The sequence below is a fragment of the Scyliorhinus canicula genome, chromosome 4 (assembly GCF_902713615.1).
Source record: "Scyliorhinus canicula chromosome 4, sScyCan1.1, whole genome shotgun sequence".
Classification (NCBI taxonomy): domain Eukaryota; kingdom Metazoa; phylum Chordata; class Chondrichthyes; order Carcharhiniformes; family Scyliorhinidae; genus Scyliorhinus; species Scyliorhinus canicula.
The window spans coordinates 75,112,037-75,128,580 of NC_052149.1; the positions used below are offsets into that span (position 1 = coordinate 75,112,037).

The window sequence follows — 16,544 nt, forward strand, 5'->3', positions numbered from 1 at the left end:
TATTAACACACTATGACAGACTCCCTGCCCTAACTCCTGAAAGATAGTGTCAACTATCCATGAAGAAAACAATGTTATCATTGAAAAATGTGATGATAGACAGAAATGTGATGATCTTGTCAATCCTCCGGGGTCCCAGCTTGAAAGCCGATATTCTATGAAACTGATTACTGTGCAAAGAAATCTAAATAATTCAAAGCATGACATCCTTGGTCCAATAGTACCACACTATAGGCATGTACTATTTAGAGAGCACAGAACATTAATTGAAAAAATCCATCCTCGCAGAATAAGTGTCATTTATATCATAGGCCGAGTATGAGCCATATGTTACAAAAATATTCAACTGGATATAGGCAGTTTCTAGCACGGTACAAAGCATACAAGCCATACCATGCCAGGTTTGGCTGCAGGCCTGTGTTGAACCAGTGAGCTCAGTCAGGGCAGCAGGTGAAACTTTACAATGAACTCAGTGTCCTTGGGATGAGGTCGGAGAAAACACAGCTAGAGTTTCAAATCTTGCTGTCTATGGATTAATCCCTGTAGGGCTTGCCAACAACCAAGCTCATGTATGTGCAAAGTATAACCCAACCCCACAACTATTCCCTAGCTGCATTGCCTAGATAGTGAAAGAACAAAACTGGCAGAAGATGAGACATCAAAACATTGACAAGATTTCACAATGACTAACCCCAACATCTTTTTTCAGCCTGTCAATGACACATTTAAAACCCAATTTCAATCTGACAGTAAAAAGTTGAGGTTTCTAGCTATCTAATTTTCTCCTTGCGCTCACGTGTATGGATCCTGGTGCTGTTGTTTGTATTCTGAAGTAACTGAAAAGCTTTGAGAAATCCCAGTGCATGATGAGTGGCACCATCCACTGATTTTATGTTGCTGAGGAATGTGGTCATTTTTCTTTTTGTCTCACTGGTAGCGGGAGACAAGTATGTCTTGTAACACTGGTCCAGCGAGCATGTTCGGACGGTGTCTGCCACAGCCAGCAGTGAAATCTAAACACAAAGCAAAAAAGCTATTCCTGAAATTTCTCTCCAGCAGTCTTAATTGCTTTACTTGTACAGTTTGCACTTTTGAGTTACTTTTCACAATTTTATTTTAACCAGAATTACTGCAAAACTACATTGTGATGAATTTTGCTTCCTTCTTTTGTTTCTCTTTCCCCACCACTTTGCTCACCTCATTCCTTCTTCTGAAAATGTCTGTTCAAGCAGCCTGCGCTAGCTTGCTTCAGATCATTCTTCAGATAGAGCTTCTAAGCTATGAATCAACACTATACCCTCAATAGTACTGTACTTTCTTTGTACTTTAATCTTCCAATGTGCATATCTATTTGTTTTTCATGTTGACATGAGAAACAGAAATACATCATTTGTTTTCATCTCACGACACATTTGATATTATTAGAGCAATGGAATATAAAATCAAGAACACATGTAATATGAAATTATCTTATGCTTCCTCTATGGATGTGTCATGTAAGATCCACCCTCCCTTGCACACATTCCCTTCAGTTAATTTCTTGATAGAAAAGTCTTGCATTGGCACTGCATGATTCCTGAATGACGATCAAGAACAGAAGATTGGCAGTTAATTTAAATAACCTGCTAACACTTTATTGGTGCTTTAAAGATCTGGATCACACATTTCCCGGTCAATTATGTGTGTTCTGGTAGTGATGTACTGTTGCATGTGATATATTCCACATTATGAACACTGGCAAAGGTTGGAAAGAACTCACCTTGTCGTGCTCATCTATTGAGGTTAATATTACTTGTGCAGCATCTTTGGCTATTTGAAGCTGTATGTCTGTGGCTAAAGCCCCATGGTCCACCACCACCACAATGTGTTTTGATTGTGGTCTCACCGTAGAGACATAAACAGGCCTGCACCAAAAGAATACCAAAATATTTGCAAATTAAGATCAATAGATAACAAAGAACCAAATTAATGATACGGTTTTCTGCATTTTCTTAATAGTAAACTATCGTTCCCTCTAATTTTTCCCATCTTTGCTGAAGGCACTGATTCATGATGGAGTACATATCATGAGCTCACCTATCTGTTTTACAAATTGCCAATTCTCATGTGCCATTCTCATTCCTATCAAACCCAATCCTATCCACACCAAAGCATTTTCTGTAAATCTCACAGCTTCATACTTGAAAAATGCAATCATCTCTTGCTAATACTCAAGCATGGATTAACTCAATCAACTAAATATTTACAAATCAGAGAAACATTTTACTGGATCAGAAATCCCACATAATGCAAACTGAACAAAATTGCCTATGCTTAGATCATCCACATGCATAATTAGAGTCATTTCAGATTTTCTTTTGGGAAAATGACACTGGCTGATGAGGAAGTTAAAAGTATCCTTCCAGGGTTTATTTGACATCAACAAATAAGTTAAGCAAAATGTTACAAATAACATAACTTCATTCTGTTTGTCATTTACATTTGTGCAATGATCCAACTGGACTAGGTAAGCGGCTTATCATGGCACTGCAGTTCATCTTCAAGTTTATGGTGATTACAACTTTTCTGCACATTTCATAGTACATTCCTCAGTGCATTAGTTTAATGAATCTGTAAACATATAATTTCAAACCAAAAACTGATTCCGTAAAATTATCACACTTACTTACTCGTCAGAACTAATGTCACAGAGAGGAAAAGACCAGGGAATGTGATGAAATCAGGAGATTGAAAAGAATGCCCAAGTGAATGGGGGTTGAAAGTTCCTACCTACTCCGATGCTCATAACCACCTTTGCAGCGAAACTTATGTGCTGGGAAAATGGTGAAAATCCCTTCTTCTGAGCTGAAGTATTGCCACTTAATACCGGGGTTTGACTTGAAGTTGTCAGCAAGAACTGTTGGGTTAAAAAGTTAAGATTGAATGTTAGAATCATAGAATTTACAGTGCAGGAGGAGGCCACTCAGCCCATCGAGTCTGCACCAGCTCTTGGAAAGAGCACCCTGCCCAAGCCCACACCTCGACCCTATCCCCATAACCCAGTAACCCTACCCAACACTAAGGGCAATTTAGCATAGCCAATCCACCTAACCTGCACATCTTTGGACCGTGGGAGGAAAGCGGAGCACCCGGAGGAAACCCACGCACACATGGGGAGAACGCGCAGACTCCACACAGACAGTGACCCAAGCTGGGAATTGAACCTGGGACCCTGGAGCTGTGAATTAATTGTGCTAATCATTATGCTACCGAGCTGCCCCATTGTTTCATTGGAAAGCATAGATGGAAAATTGCTGGGTCATTTCATACAATAGCTCAACAACTGCTTAATCCAGGAAGAGGTATTGTCATTTTAAGGATAATGGGTGGTGGAGGTGGCCTGCCATCGGCTGGTGTCAGGATCCTCTGGTCCCAACGATGTCTATAGGGTTTTGTGTGCCCCGCCAACCCCACCGCCAGGGACTCTGCCAGTGGGAGTCTCCATTGGCAGGACTGGAAGATCCCGCCGACAGGAAGGGCTGGAAAGCTTTGGCCATTCGGTCAGACAGGGGCAACATAGTCTCAAACCAGAATTCTGCTCATGGGGATCACAGTTGGCATTTTCAGCTTTACGCTGCTATCACTGAACAAATGTGTAGCTATACAAAAAAAAAGAAATCAGGGAGTGGGAAATTGACATTCAAAAACAAATGGTCGATATCAGAGGGTTGGTGCCCTTATTTCACCTCACACTTTTAAAAATACTAATCAAAATCCAGTTCAAACTGGACAAGTGATAGATGCCAGCTGAAGGCCAGAGGTGAACCTGAGGCTCTGACCACAGGAAGATGAAATTGAAAGTGCTGAAATCTCACTTTCAAGTGCCGAAGATCAGAACAGCAGGGAACTGTGCTGGATTCCATGACAGCTGCGAGATGCAAGAACAACTCTATGTAGACAGCATAAAGTGACATTGCTCTTGCGTTTAACATTGACTAAGATGCAGTTACATTTCCGAGTTGCAAAGCAGGTGAAAAATGCATGTATAACCTCCATTCTTCTCCCCCCCTACCTCCCATATGTAAACTTTACAGAAAACAACTGTCCACACCAATTATCCTTTTTTTAAAAAAAAAAACACACATTTACAGTTCACAGTCCACGTTTTGCCATTATAATTTCCCAGGCTCACATTTATAATCAGTTTTGATTATGTAATGCAATAACTTCAATCTGGTTGCCGAGTGACTTTCCAACCAATCGGAGGGCCTGACCACTATCTTTCACCATCTGCTCAGTAGTTTTTCCACATTCAAATTTACTGTCTCAGTTCTTATTAAATTGAATTTTACATCATCATGCCCCTTTTTAGTTGTCTTTGATTTTTAACCAAACTCCCCTTTTAGAATTTAAAATGTAAAGAGTCACTTTTTTCAGCACAATTTGCTTTACTGTGCATTGGCACATCTTTGGTTCTTCTATATTGTCAGCAATATCCTCAGAACTTGAGCCCAAAAACCACAGCAGGAAGAATATAGTAACTCATTGTGCATAAATGAATAGCAAAAATGATTAATGTAAACTTTAAGTTTGCCATCTTCTGGCATGGTCTGCAGTTGAAGACAGGCCAATGATATCACCATCTCCCATCCCAACTCAACATAGTTTACTAGGCCTGCTTGGCTTCGGATTGCTCGGTCATAGAGCAAGAACAGAAATGATGGGAGCAAATGGGCTCTTTCTGTGCTGCATACCTCTTGTGGTTTTATGGTACTGACTTGCAACTATGTGAATGTGGTACACAGCTGGCAAATAATTCTGTCTGAAGTGATATTTTAAAGTCGGTAACAGATTCCGAGAATGTACCACATCAATGGAGGTAGGGCAAAGTCAAGCTTTCCTACTGTACTGCAGTCGGCCACCATTTTCCTCTTTGGGTGAGATTCAGCTAAAAGGGAACAAAGTCCCATAGCGAGTGTGTTTAGCTGTATGTTTCCTGGAGCTCGCAGCGCCAAGCAACACATGGCTATACAATACCACTCACGGTAAATAAGGGGCCTCAGCAGGGAATACGCAGCCTAGGCAGCACATTTTCTACACTGAGGTGCTCCGATCGCAGAAACTCCTCAGTATAGTGAGAGATTGGTATGCCATTTAAAAATGGCACCTGATCTCCAAGGCCCCCCCCCCCCCCGGGCAGGTCCAGGCTGGCACCTAGGCGGTATTGCCAGGGCACCAGGCTGGCAGCACCAGGTTTTCAGTGCCTGGGTGGCACCAGCAGTGCCAGGGTACCACTCTCCAATCCCCTGGGAGACCCCCATGAGTGCATTATCGTCTGGTACCCGTTTGTGGAGACCAGTGCTGAACAGTGCTCGCCCGAGGTCTCCAAGGCAAAGGAGATAGATCCCAACGCCTTGGTTACCTCGGGAATCTGCACATTAAAGTGAGACATTAATCAACCATGCTGCGTTGCGGCGAGCTGCTTCTCGGGAACAGCATGGCGTTAGGATCACGCCCGTTGTCTTGTTTAAATTTTAATAAATACAGAATCTTTGAGCCTTAATATTTACAAGAAATTATAGTAAAGAAGGCCATGGGCACACACATATGTCAGGCACTGCCCACTGCCTTGTTGAATTCTGCCTGATGCTTGGTCAGGTCAGCTCCAATGTCCTGGTAGATCCTGATCCGGTGACCTTCCCAGTTACAGTTTTTTTTGTTTGCCTTGCCCAGCGCAGGATTCTTTCCCGGTCTTGGTACTGGTGTATTTTAGCGATTATCGCCCTCAGTTGTTCTCCAGCTTTGAGTTTTGGACTAAGTGACCGGCGGGCTATGTCTATTCCTGGTGGGTTGGGGAAACTGTCTCTTCCCACCAGATTTCCCAGCATTTGGACCACATAGTCTGTGGGGTCCTTGTCTTCGATTCCCTCGGGCAGGCTAACAATCTGTAGGTTTTGGCGCCTCGATCGGTTTTCCTGATCCTCAATCTTTCCTTTCAGACTACCCTGCGTCGCGACCAACCTTGATATTTCCTTTTCCAGGACAGCGATCCGATCATTTTCATCTGTTAAGGCCTTACCCAGCTTCATTACGGTGCTTTCCAGGGCTTCCAATAGCCTCTCTGCCTTGTCTAGGGCCACCTGCTTGGTCACCAGAGCTTCCGCGACTGCCACCCTGACCGCAAGGGGGGGGGGGGGGGGGGGGCACTGGTCATCATTCACCAACTGAGTCTTGGGAGTTAACTACATGACTGCAGAACATCTGTACTATGGCTGTGTTGTGTGAATCCACTCCATGTTTTCAGTGCTTCTGTACAGTACATGTGAATAGGCAGCACAAATGAAATTTTTTCAGAGGGAAATCGCATGATGGACCATCTACTCCAGGGTCAGCTCACAGTTTGACAACATTTGGAGTTCCTACTCGTCTGACATGTCAAGGATCGGAAATCAAGGATCGGAAATCTGACATTCGGTCGTCATTTATAAAAGTCAGGGGCTGGATTCTTCGCACCCTCGTGCAAAATCGCGGCCGGCATGGGGCGGAGAATCCATGTTTCCGCAGGAAATCAGGACCGGCAGCAGTTCACCGATTCTGCGGGTCCCGAAAAGCGGCTGGTACCATTGCTGGAGGCCCGCTCCGACATCCTCCGCCCCCGACCAGCTGAAGTCCCGATGGCGTGGAACTAATATGCTCCAGCCGGTCAGGATACTCGCGTGGCGGCTGTGAACTCAGTCCGTGGCAGCCCTGGTCGGGGGCGGGTGGATAGGAGGCCAGGGTGGCCTTAAAGACAGCTGGGGAATGTTCGTGCGGGGGGTGAGGGTCAGGCACGCGGCCAATCGGGGGGTCTCTTTTGTGGGTCTAGCTCCGCGGTCCGAGTCCGCCATGGAGTACGGCGCGGCCGCTGGAGACCACCGCCGTGCGCATGCGCGGCCTCCGACCCGGAAGTGCGGGGGCCCGTATCTACAGCCAAAGCTGCGAAATCTACTCCAGGTCCCTGTCAGCACCCTGCAGGACTGGGAATTCATATCCCTTTGATCCAGGGTTTTCAGGCGTAAAACTACCGTTTTGACGCCGCTGTGGGGACATTGTCCCAACAATGGAGAATGCAGCCCCAGGTTTGCAGAGCCGGGCAAAAAAGCTCAACCTATGGACTCCAATACAAGGCCAAAGTTGGAACACACTCCACCATTTTGTGACACCCCTTTATGGAAAAGACAGGAAAAACCATACAAACCACACAACTTAACATTCATCAGAACAATACCAGGAATGAGAAATTATATAAAGAGGCTGCAAAGATAATAGGTATATTTCGACTGGAGTGGAGAAGCCAAAGGAAAGCTTAACAGACACTTATAGAATGAACGATTTTGATAAAATGAGCATGGAAAAGGTAACTTGTTCTGGAAGAAGGTCAGTAACAAAGGTCTTCAATTTAAAATAATCACAATATCAGTGCAGAGTGATTACAAGACATTTCTTCATTTGCGTTTGTTAGGTGCGTAGACTGCTTTGCCACAGGAAACAGTTGTGGCAGACACCACTACATATTTTAAGGGAAAATTGAATTCATATTTGAAGCACAGGAAGATAGGGAGAGTGGAGTATAGGATCAGATTGCATTGCTCGAGTAATAACCTAATGAACCAAATTTCCTCCTGTTATGCTATAAATCTCCACGCGTCCATGGCTCCCTTTTGTTCCCTGGGAAATTGATCCTAACATTTGGACAGCTAGTAATGAGGCTGGAATCACTGGTGTCTTGTTGCAGCACACTGGATTTAGACTAGTACAATATAAAGGACTTTGTTAATAACCTAAATTTAGGGGATGAGGATGGGGACCACAGTGATAGGGGATTAGGGTGAAGAGAGGAGAAGGCTGGGGCAGCAGCAGCCCAAACCGCTTTGTGGGATCCAAAGGAGCGCTCAATTCTTCCAGCCTCACAAAAATAATTGATACGGCCTCTGACTGAATATTGCCTGTAAAACTGATCAGACATGGCACTTCATTAAAACTGTCACTTAGATGATGTACATTTGACATAGAACTGCATTTGATCTACAATACAAATAGGTAATTCAGCTCATCTGGTCAAGGGTTCTGTTGATACCCCACATGAGCCGTCTCCCATTTTAATTATCTATTCTCACACTGCTCCTACACACCAAGCTTCCCTTTAAATGTGTAACTTCTATTTGTTTCAAACACTCCATGTGACAGCAAGATCGACATTCTCACTATCGCATGGATGAATATATTCTCCCTAAATTCCTTATTTGATCCTGAAACAATAATAAGGTGTGGCAGGTTATTTGTCTATAACAGGCATCAAAGGGAAGAATAAACCTGTACATGCACCATGCCCGTGCATAAAACTCCCAAAGGAGTCACTGGGTGGTGCCAATTAGAAGTGAAGACCGTGCCTGATTTTTCACTCAATCAAGGAGCATCAAGGCCATTATAACACCTAAAAATTAGCCCCGCATCAAAATCAGCTAAATCCCAAGATAAGACCTTGCCATTTGGTATTTTTCTGCATTGCATCCGACATGCCTCATAGAATCAGCAAAACTAAAATATAAAAAAATGAAATAAGCCCATGTTAAAAGATGGAACTTTCCATCAAAAGATTGCCAGATAGAGAAGTTTACCTTCATTTGAATACATCCTTTTTAGAAACGTGTTCATAGTTCTGAAATTTGCAAGTAGTTATTACCAACACCTAAAAATAGATGACCTGGTCATTGATTTCACTGTGTGCGACCTTTGCTGTGCAGAAATTAGCTGTTGCGTTTCCAATGAACCAGCATTCTGCTTCTTTCCAGCAGACGGCAGATGGGAACGGTGACATTATTGTGGCCGATTGCTATTTTAATCTGTGGCCCCAGCGATTAAGCCATTTTGTGTTTCCCTCCAGGTAAGACCAACAGAGAGAGGGGCATGGCGGCACAATGGTTAGCACTGCTGCCACACAGTTGATTGTGTGGCGTTTGTACATTCTCCCCATGTCTGCGGAGATTTCCTCCGGGTGCTCTGGTTTCTTTCCAAAGTCCAAAGATGTGCAGGTTAGATGGATTGGCCATGCTAAATTTTCCCTTAGGGCGAGGTTGCAGGAATAGGGCAGGGAATTGGGCCTAGGTAGAGTGATCTTTCAAAGGGTCAGTGCAGACTCGATGGGCTGAATGGCCTCCTCCTGCAATGTAGTGATTCTATGGATTTGACAGATTGAAGGCACAGCCAGAAGAGGCCCAAACAGGCTAGGTTCTTCAAAATATTTTTTTAAACTCATGAGGTTAGGCAGAGCAAGAGTCTGCCTCTGGGCCCCACAAGGAATACTTAGATCTTCCCTGCCTCGACTCCCCCTCCTGTGCTTTACTGCAGTGCCAGGGACTTTTACATCACTCCACTGGCTGTCTGCTGTCATCCAGCATATCATTTCCGCCTGACAAGGCTTTCTGCCAGTTTCACACAGGCAACTGATCAAGGGCTTACAGATTAGGCCCAGGACTTTTAAAATTCCTTAGGCCTCATACTGTTGAGGCCGGGAAGATTTGTCATTCAGTTCCGCCTCCAACCCAAATTAAAATTGTACATGCGAGGATAATCATAGGGGTAAATGATGTGTCTACATAGTTGAAGCAGATAAATTATTGGTATTTGATAAAACAAACTGTTTTTTGGGGTAGAGAAAAAACAAACTGCTTATGAATTAGAAGGGACAGCAAGAATTGCTAACAGAGTGTCTTTTAAATTAGATAAATCGCAGGAGAGGAAACTAGAGATACATCAAAGGAATATAAGCAAAGCACAAAATAAATCTAAAGACAGTATAATAACGGGAAGACAGCAGCAAAACAAAAAGATAAGTGGCAAAGTATTTGGGGGAATGTTGGAATTTGAGCTGTACTTAACAAAACTGAATTATAGCACCATGGGGCTCACAGAAACATGGTTCACGACAGACAGGAGAAGTGAATTTAAAATGTGTACTGACGGTTATTCAAGAAAGATTGTAACAATAGGAGGAGAGGCAGGATAGTTCTGTATTTTCTGAATTAATAATAATGGATGCTTCACCAATCCAACATAAACCAAGAATGTTCAAACACTGCACTGGCAGAATCAGTACTGGTATGTAATACAAGACCACCTTGGCATAACAGGTAATCGACTGCAACCAGGAGAAGCTCACAGCTAGTACAACTTATCAAAGTACTCAAAGATATTCATAACGTAGACATATCAGTTAAGATGAACAAATATTACGGGTGGCACAATGGTTAGCATTGCTGCCTTGCAGCGCCGAGGTCCAGGTTCGATCCCGGCCCCAGGCCACTGTCCGTGTGGAGTTTACACATTCTCCCAGTGTCTGCGTGGGTCTCACCCCCACAACCCAAAGATGTGTAGGTTAGGTGGATTGTCCACGCTAAATTGCCCCTCAACTGGAAAAAAAAGGAATTGGATATCCTAAAATTGTAAAACAAAAACAAAAATGAACAAATATTATGCAGCCAAATTGAGATAATCTATCAGTCAATGCCAACAGGGATGAAGATAGAAATATATTACTTAAGACAGGTAAAATTAGAGATCAGCTAAATGACATGAAGGGAGATGTGAGACAGATCTCAATAGAAATTGGAAAAGATTTAAAACAATATTAAATATGCAAGAGGTGTACATAAACCAAGAACAGTAAGTACATAAGGTAAACACACAGGACATGATAGCTGGAATGCAACGTGCTGGAATAAAGAAAACAAAGCAGGTAAACTAAACTAGCAAAAAAGATACAAAGATGGAGACAAAAGTAAAGATCTAAAATTGTTGAACTCAATTTTAGGGCCATACGGTAGCACAAGTGATCAGCACTGTGGCTTCGCAGCGCCGGGGTCCCGGGTTCGATTCCCTGCTGGGTCTCTGTCTGTGTGGAGTCTGCATGTTCTCCCAGTGTCTGCGTGGGTTTCCTCCGGCTTCTCCGGTTTCCTCCCACGGTCCAGAGACGTGCAGGTTGGGTGGATTAGCCATGCTAAATTGCCCTTAGTGACCAAAAAAAAAAGGTTGGGGGTGGGGTTTATGGGTTGCGGGGATGGGGTGAAAGTGAGGGCTTAATTGGGTCAGTGCAGACTCGATGGGCCGAATGGCCTCCTTCTGCACTGTATGTTCTAATGATTCACCCAATTTGAGACTAAGTGATTGCGCAGCGGGAAAACCGGAGCGATTCCTGCTGGTGTGAGGATCGAACCCGACGTGCCATTCAATGACACTTGGAAACTTTTTAACCCAGGATTGGGGTCTCCATGCTATTCAATGGCACATCAGGGTTTTCGCTGGACCCGAGAGCGGCCAAATCTAATACCTTTGACAGATCTCGCTCCTCAGAGATCGGGGCGCCGTTTTTAAAGATCGCGGTGATTTCAGAATGCAGCTGCAGTACCCCCCAGATTGCTGTCAACGACATCCCACCCTAATCACTGGCAAGGGTCCTGGTCATTACTGCCCCCATCTCCCCCTTTCAGCACCTACCCACGCCGATTCCCCCACTTCATGTCCTGCTCCATGGCAGCTCAAACCTGCCAGCTTGCACTCATGAGGGGCAGCAAGGGGGTGAGTACCCTCCATTAAATTGCCTCCTTTTTTAAATATAGAGGCTGTCTCTTTGTTGTCAAGAGCTTTTGAGAACTGGGGTTAGAAAAACAGTTGCTCCACTGAGATAAATGAACCCTTGCAGAGCTATACAAATAAACAACCTTAATCCTCCCTTTGAAACTGCCTGGAGCTGTCAATCAGAAAGATTAGTAAAAGGCAATAGTATGTGGAATTGACGGTAAACAATACAGTTCAAAGCTTTTAGGATTCTGGGCATACAAACAGGCTAGAAAATATTAAAGGGCAATGACTTTACTGTGAGAAAAACACTTAAAATGTTTCCACCACTTTAAAGAGAATACTTTTTTCTTCACCTCAGAGATTTTTGAACTTGGCATGCTGACAGACAGTTTAAAGGGTTTAAAGGTTGCAGACGATAAGACCAGTCAAATGACCCCCATCCCAGGAAAGACCCGATACCCTCCACTCCAGCACAAGCCCCCCCTGACCCCCACCTCACATAAAGAACCCTCCCCCACCTTCGCACCCTGGAGTGAATTGTAGGGAGGGGAACTCACCCCCTTGCCACCACTCATTGTGCAAGTTGCCAGTTCCCCGTTTCTCAGGAACTGCACCAATTCATGCCAGTGGAACTCCCGGCTGGGGAATCCCAGGAGGAAGATGAGTTGGGCGTCCTACATGTAAACTATATTGAAATTTGGGTTAATGACCACTTTGCATGTTCCTGCTGTGTCTGGGCGGGAAACTCGTTGGGAGACATTGGGGCGGGAGACTCGCAAAGGGTTTCACGACTGGCGTGAAAACTGTTTTTTGCCCGACGCCCAATTCACTGAGCCATCTGGATTCCCGCCACTGACTGGCCACTCTGGAGAATCCCAAAATCAATAATATCAACATTTGTGCAGCACATGGCACAGTGGTTAGCACTGGGACAACGGCGCTGAGGATCCGCGTTCGAATCCCGGCCGTGGGTCACTGTCCATGTGGAGTTTTCACATTCTCCCCGTGTCTACATGGATTTCACCCCCACAACCCAAAGATTTGCTGGTTAGGTGTATTGGCCATGCAAATTGCCCCTTAATTGGAAAAAAAAAATAACTGGGTACTCTTAAAAAAAAATGTTTTAATCAACATTTAAATTATAAAAAAGGAAATAATAATCTATGACGGACAGACCAAAAAGCACAGTCTTGGGAGAACAGGATAAGAAAATGTGCAATCAGGTGAAGACAGGCTATAATTCTGATGCAAAGGCAGCACTACAGATAACACAGCAAAGGGTGTTAAATTGTATGTTTTCAGGACAACAGTAATATAATAGATATGGAGGAAGTTATAACTCTGGTGGAGACAAACGGAAATAATTGAATTCTACTTAACGATAATTTTCTAGAAGTATTCACAATGAGGGGAATTAGTAGTGCGGTAACTATCCAAAAGGATTTTTAAACCAGTTTGAAAGTAGTAATTAGGTTGCGGAGACTGAATGCAAGTCTCCTGCGTCAGACGGTGTATATGCTAGAATGTTAATGGGGCATTGACAAGAAATCTCTGAATATAGTGGTCCTTTGGTACTGGAGGATTCAAAAATTGGAAGCAAACAAATGTATTATCTGGGGGAAAATAGGAAATACAGCAACTAAAGATTGATGGGCCCAAAGTGGATAAAATAAACAACTGTAAGGATACGGTTGATGGTGTTACTATATACCAAATAGAAATACAGAATGGAGCATCCCATGATGCAGTTTATTTGACAAGCTTTCACATGAAAGGTTATCAATAAAACTGAAAATTATAGAAATACAAGTTCAAGGTGCATAAAATGGGCTGGATAAAATGTCACATAAAAACTAGAAGAGAGGGAGAAAAGCGTGAGAAATGCAAAGAAAAAGATGGCAGTTATTGCAACAGACATCTGTGCTTAGGTCTGGACACAAAATTCAATTATCAAGTGCCAAAGTTAGCAGATACCGAAAAATGAAGGTGCATAAAACGCACAGGATATAGCCAATGCTTTGCCGAAAAATTTAGATCAATTAAGCAGGCAAAATGGCAAACAATGGGTGGCAAGGTGGCGCAGTGGTTAGCACTGCTGCCTCATGGTGCCGAGGACCCGGGCTCAATCCCGGCTCCAGGTCACTGTCCTTGTGGAGTTTGCGCTTTCGCCCCGTGTTTGCGTGGGTGTCACCTCCACAACCCAAAGATGTGCAGTCTAGTTGGATTGGCAATTGGATACTAAGCTGCTCGAGTTGGATTGATTAATAAGGGGATCAGGGGTTATGGGGAGAAGGCAGGAAAATGGGGATGAGAAAATATCAGCCATGATTGAATGGTGGAGCAGACTTGATGGGCCGAGTGGCCTAATTCTCTTCTATGTCTTATGGCCAGGCTAAATTGTCCCTTTGTTGGGGAAAAAAAATAATTGGGTACTCCAAATTTTTTTTTTAAAAGAGTAAAAAAAAGGCAACAACATTCAAATACAAAAATGTTAAGTACGGCGTTTTGTCTGAAAAAGGAACAAGTTGGGTACAAAATTATGTGAATAAAATTATAAGAGGGACAAAGAAATGAACCTGGGATTAACTGCAGACTCGTCATTTTAAATGTTAAAATAACCCAAAGAAGGAATTAAGATTATGCTGTGGTTTTAGGCTGCGGTGTTTAGATCTAATTTTAAGAATTGCATATGGTTTTAGTCTTCACACATTACAATTGACAGGCGTGCAGTGGACAGAAAATAGACATGAGCAACAATAATGTGCTTACCTGTGGTAGGAGATGAGTTAGAAAGGAAAGATTAGTGAAGTAGTAGATCTACAGTCAAGCGAGGTCCATTAAAGAGGACATTCATTAAGGTATTCTAAAGTATTAAATGCCCATACTTTAGAAAGGATGTGAAGGCATTAGAAAAGGGTATAGAATACATTTACAAGAATGATTCCGAAGATACGAAACTTCAGTTGTGTAGATAAGATTGGAGAAATTGGGAAATTGGGAATGTTCTCCCTGCAGAAGAGAAGGTTGAGTGGTGATTTGGTAGAGGTATTCGTAACCATGAGAGGCCCGGACAGAGTAGATGGGGAGAAACTGTTCTAATTGGTGGATAGATGGAGAGCCAAAGGGCACAAACGTAAGGCAATTGGCAAAAGAAACAACGGCAACAAGAGGAAAAATATATTTATGCAGTGAATGGTTAGGACCTGGAATGCATGATCTGACAGTGTGGTGGAGGAAGGGTCAATCAAGACAGTAAAGAGGAAATTGGATTAGTATCTGAAAAGGAGGACTGTGCAGGGCTACAGAGAGAAGGTGGAGGAGTGGCACTAGATGACGTGGTCTTCAAGAGAGCTAGTACAGACACAAAGAGCCAAATGGCTTTCTTCTGTGCTGTTATGATTGTATGAACTCTACTATTTCTTCAAGATCTGTCATGCCAGTAGGAGTAGAGGGTCATGATTAACATTTTAACAGAAAGCAAATTCAAAATCTGATATTAAGAAAAAGAAGTTCATGCAAAAAGTGATAAATATTTGGAATAATCTAGCCGCTAAAAGAGTGCAATTGGATACTTTGGTTGAGTTAGAGCAGTTCCAGGGACTGGGTTGCGATGGACTGATTGGCCTTTATTTACCACAAACATTTTCCTTCTGTTTCTTACTACAAGGGATTTCTCCAGTCAGTCAGATGCTTGGAACTGATCCAAATCCCTGCAATCAGGGAACAAAGAGCCTAAATGGTGCAGGGTTCAACACTGATGCACTTGTTACACTGAATGTCAAAACTGGTTGTTATCTGTTACAGATAGCTTGGTGAGAGGTTGAGTGCAGATGTTTGATTTCAATACTACTTTTGGTCATTTCTTCACAAATAATGCTGTGCGCTAATGATAACTGCATTAAAGAAATAAAAAACTTGAAGTTACCGAGAGCCTTTAATGACCCCATTGTCCTGAAATGCTGCACTGACAATTAACTACTTTTGAAGTGCAGTTACTTTTGGAATGTGGTTACTGTTGTAATCTTGCGAGACGTATTGTGCTAGAGAATGGAAATACTTTGCACTTATCGCACACAATTCAACAAGTATCACAGAAAAATAGAGCCGAGCATGCACCTTGGAACCAAATGCAGAAGATGATTGGTGACAGGCCCTTTAGGCTTTTTGTGCGAACATTTCTATCATTCTAATCTGGATTTGAATCCTGGATTCGGAGCTGAAAACCCAATCCTCCAGTTTCAGGAACTGCTCTACAATGGTTAATAATAGACAGGGGTGGGGGGGGGGGGGACACTGTCAAATAGAAGCAGAATGATTTTTAAAATGTTTGAAAAAAAATCTTAGAAGAACAAAAATAAAATTTGAACGAACATCAGCTGGCACACTAACCTGTATTTAAGTCTCGTCCAGGATTGAATGCGCGGCTACTGATAGCCATGGAAAGCCTGTCACAGCTGATAGTTTTTGAAACATTTGTGTTGAAATTCCCATCAAACCTATGAAGTTGACGATTAAAATGAGATGAGGATTTCAAAGCACAGTATTAAAGCACAGTAACAAAAACAATTCTGACTTTTCACTTGTAATTGAAACCTGGTAAAGTATGAAATGGCCTGAATTTCGAACAGAAGCCACCTGACCCGACCACATTATACATAACATCACAGAATTGCTGCAGCACAGGGGAAGGATATTCGGCCTGTCATGTTTCCACCGGCTCTCCAAATGAGCAATTCACCACTCCCAACTTCTCCCTTCAATCCTGCACATTCTTACTTTTCAGATGACAATCCAAAGCCTTGATTGAACCTGCCTCCACCATGCTCTCAGACAGTGTATTCCAGATCTTAATCACTTGCTGTGTGAAACAATTTCTTCTCATGACTCCATTACCTCCCATTCTTGTACTTTCACAGGGGGTAACAACCTCTCCCCTGACCTACTCTGTC

General features: G+C 43.2%; 1 protein-coding gene across 2 annotated transcripts in view; it reads right to left on the reverse strand.

Moving 5' to 3' along the window:
* Positions 1–16,544, reverse strand: part of cachd1 (cache domain containing 1) — a 191,806-nt gene that overhangs the window by 53,626 nt on the left and 121,636 nt on the right. For both annotated transcript variants that reach the window (XM_038794480.1, XM_038794481.1), the window contains 4 exons: positions 15,985–16,091; positions 2,770–2,896; positions 1,760–1,904; positions 797–1,013 (listed from right to left, as the gene is read on the reverse strand). In XM_038794480.1, the coding sequence (XP_038650408.1) occupies positions 797–1,013; positions 1,760–1,904; positions 2,770–2,896; positions 15,985–16,091 (596 nt within the window). The remainder of the gene's footprint in view (positions 1–796; positions 1,014–1,759; positions 1,905–2,769; positions 2,897–15,984; positions 16,092–16,544) is intronic.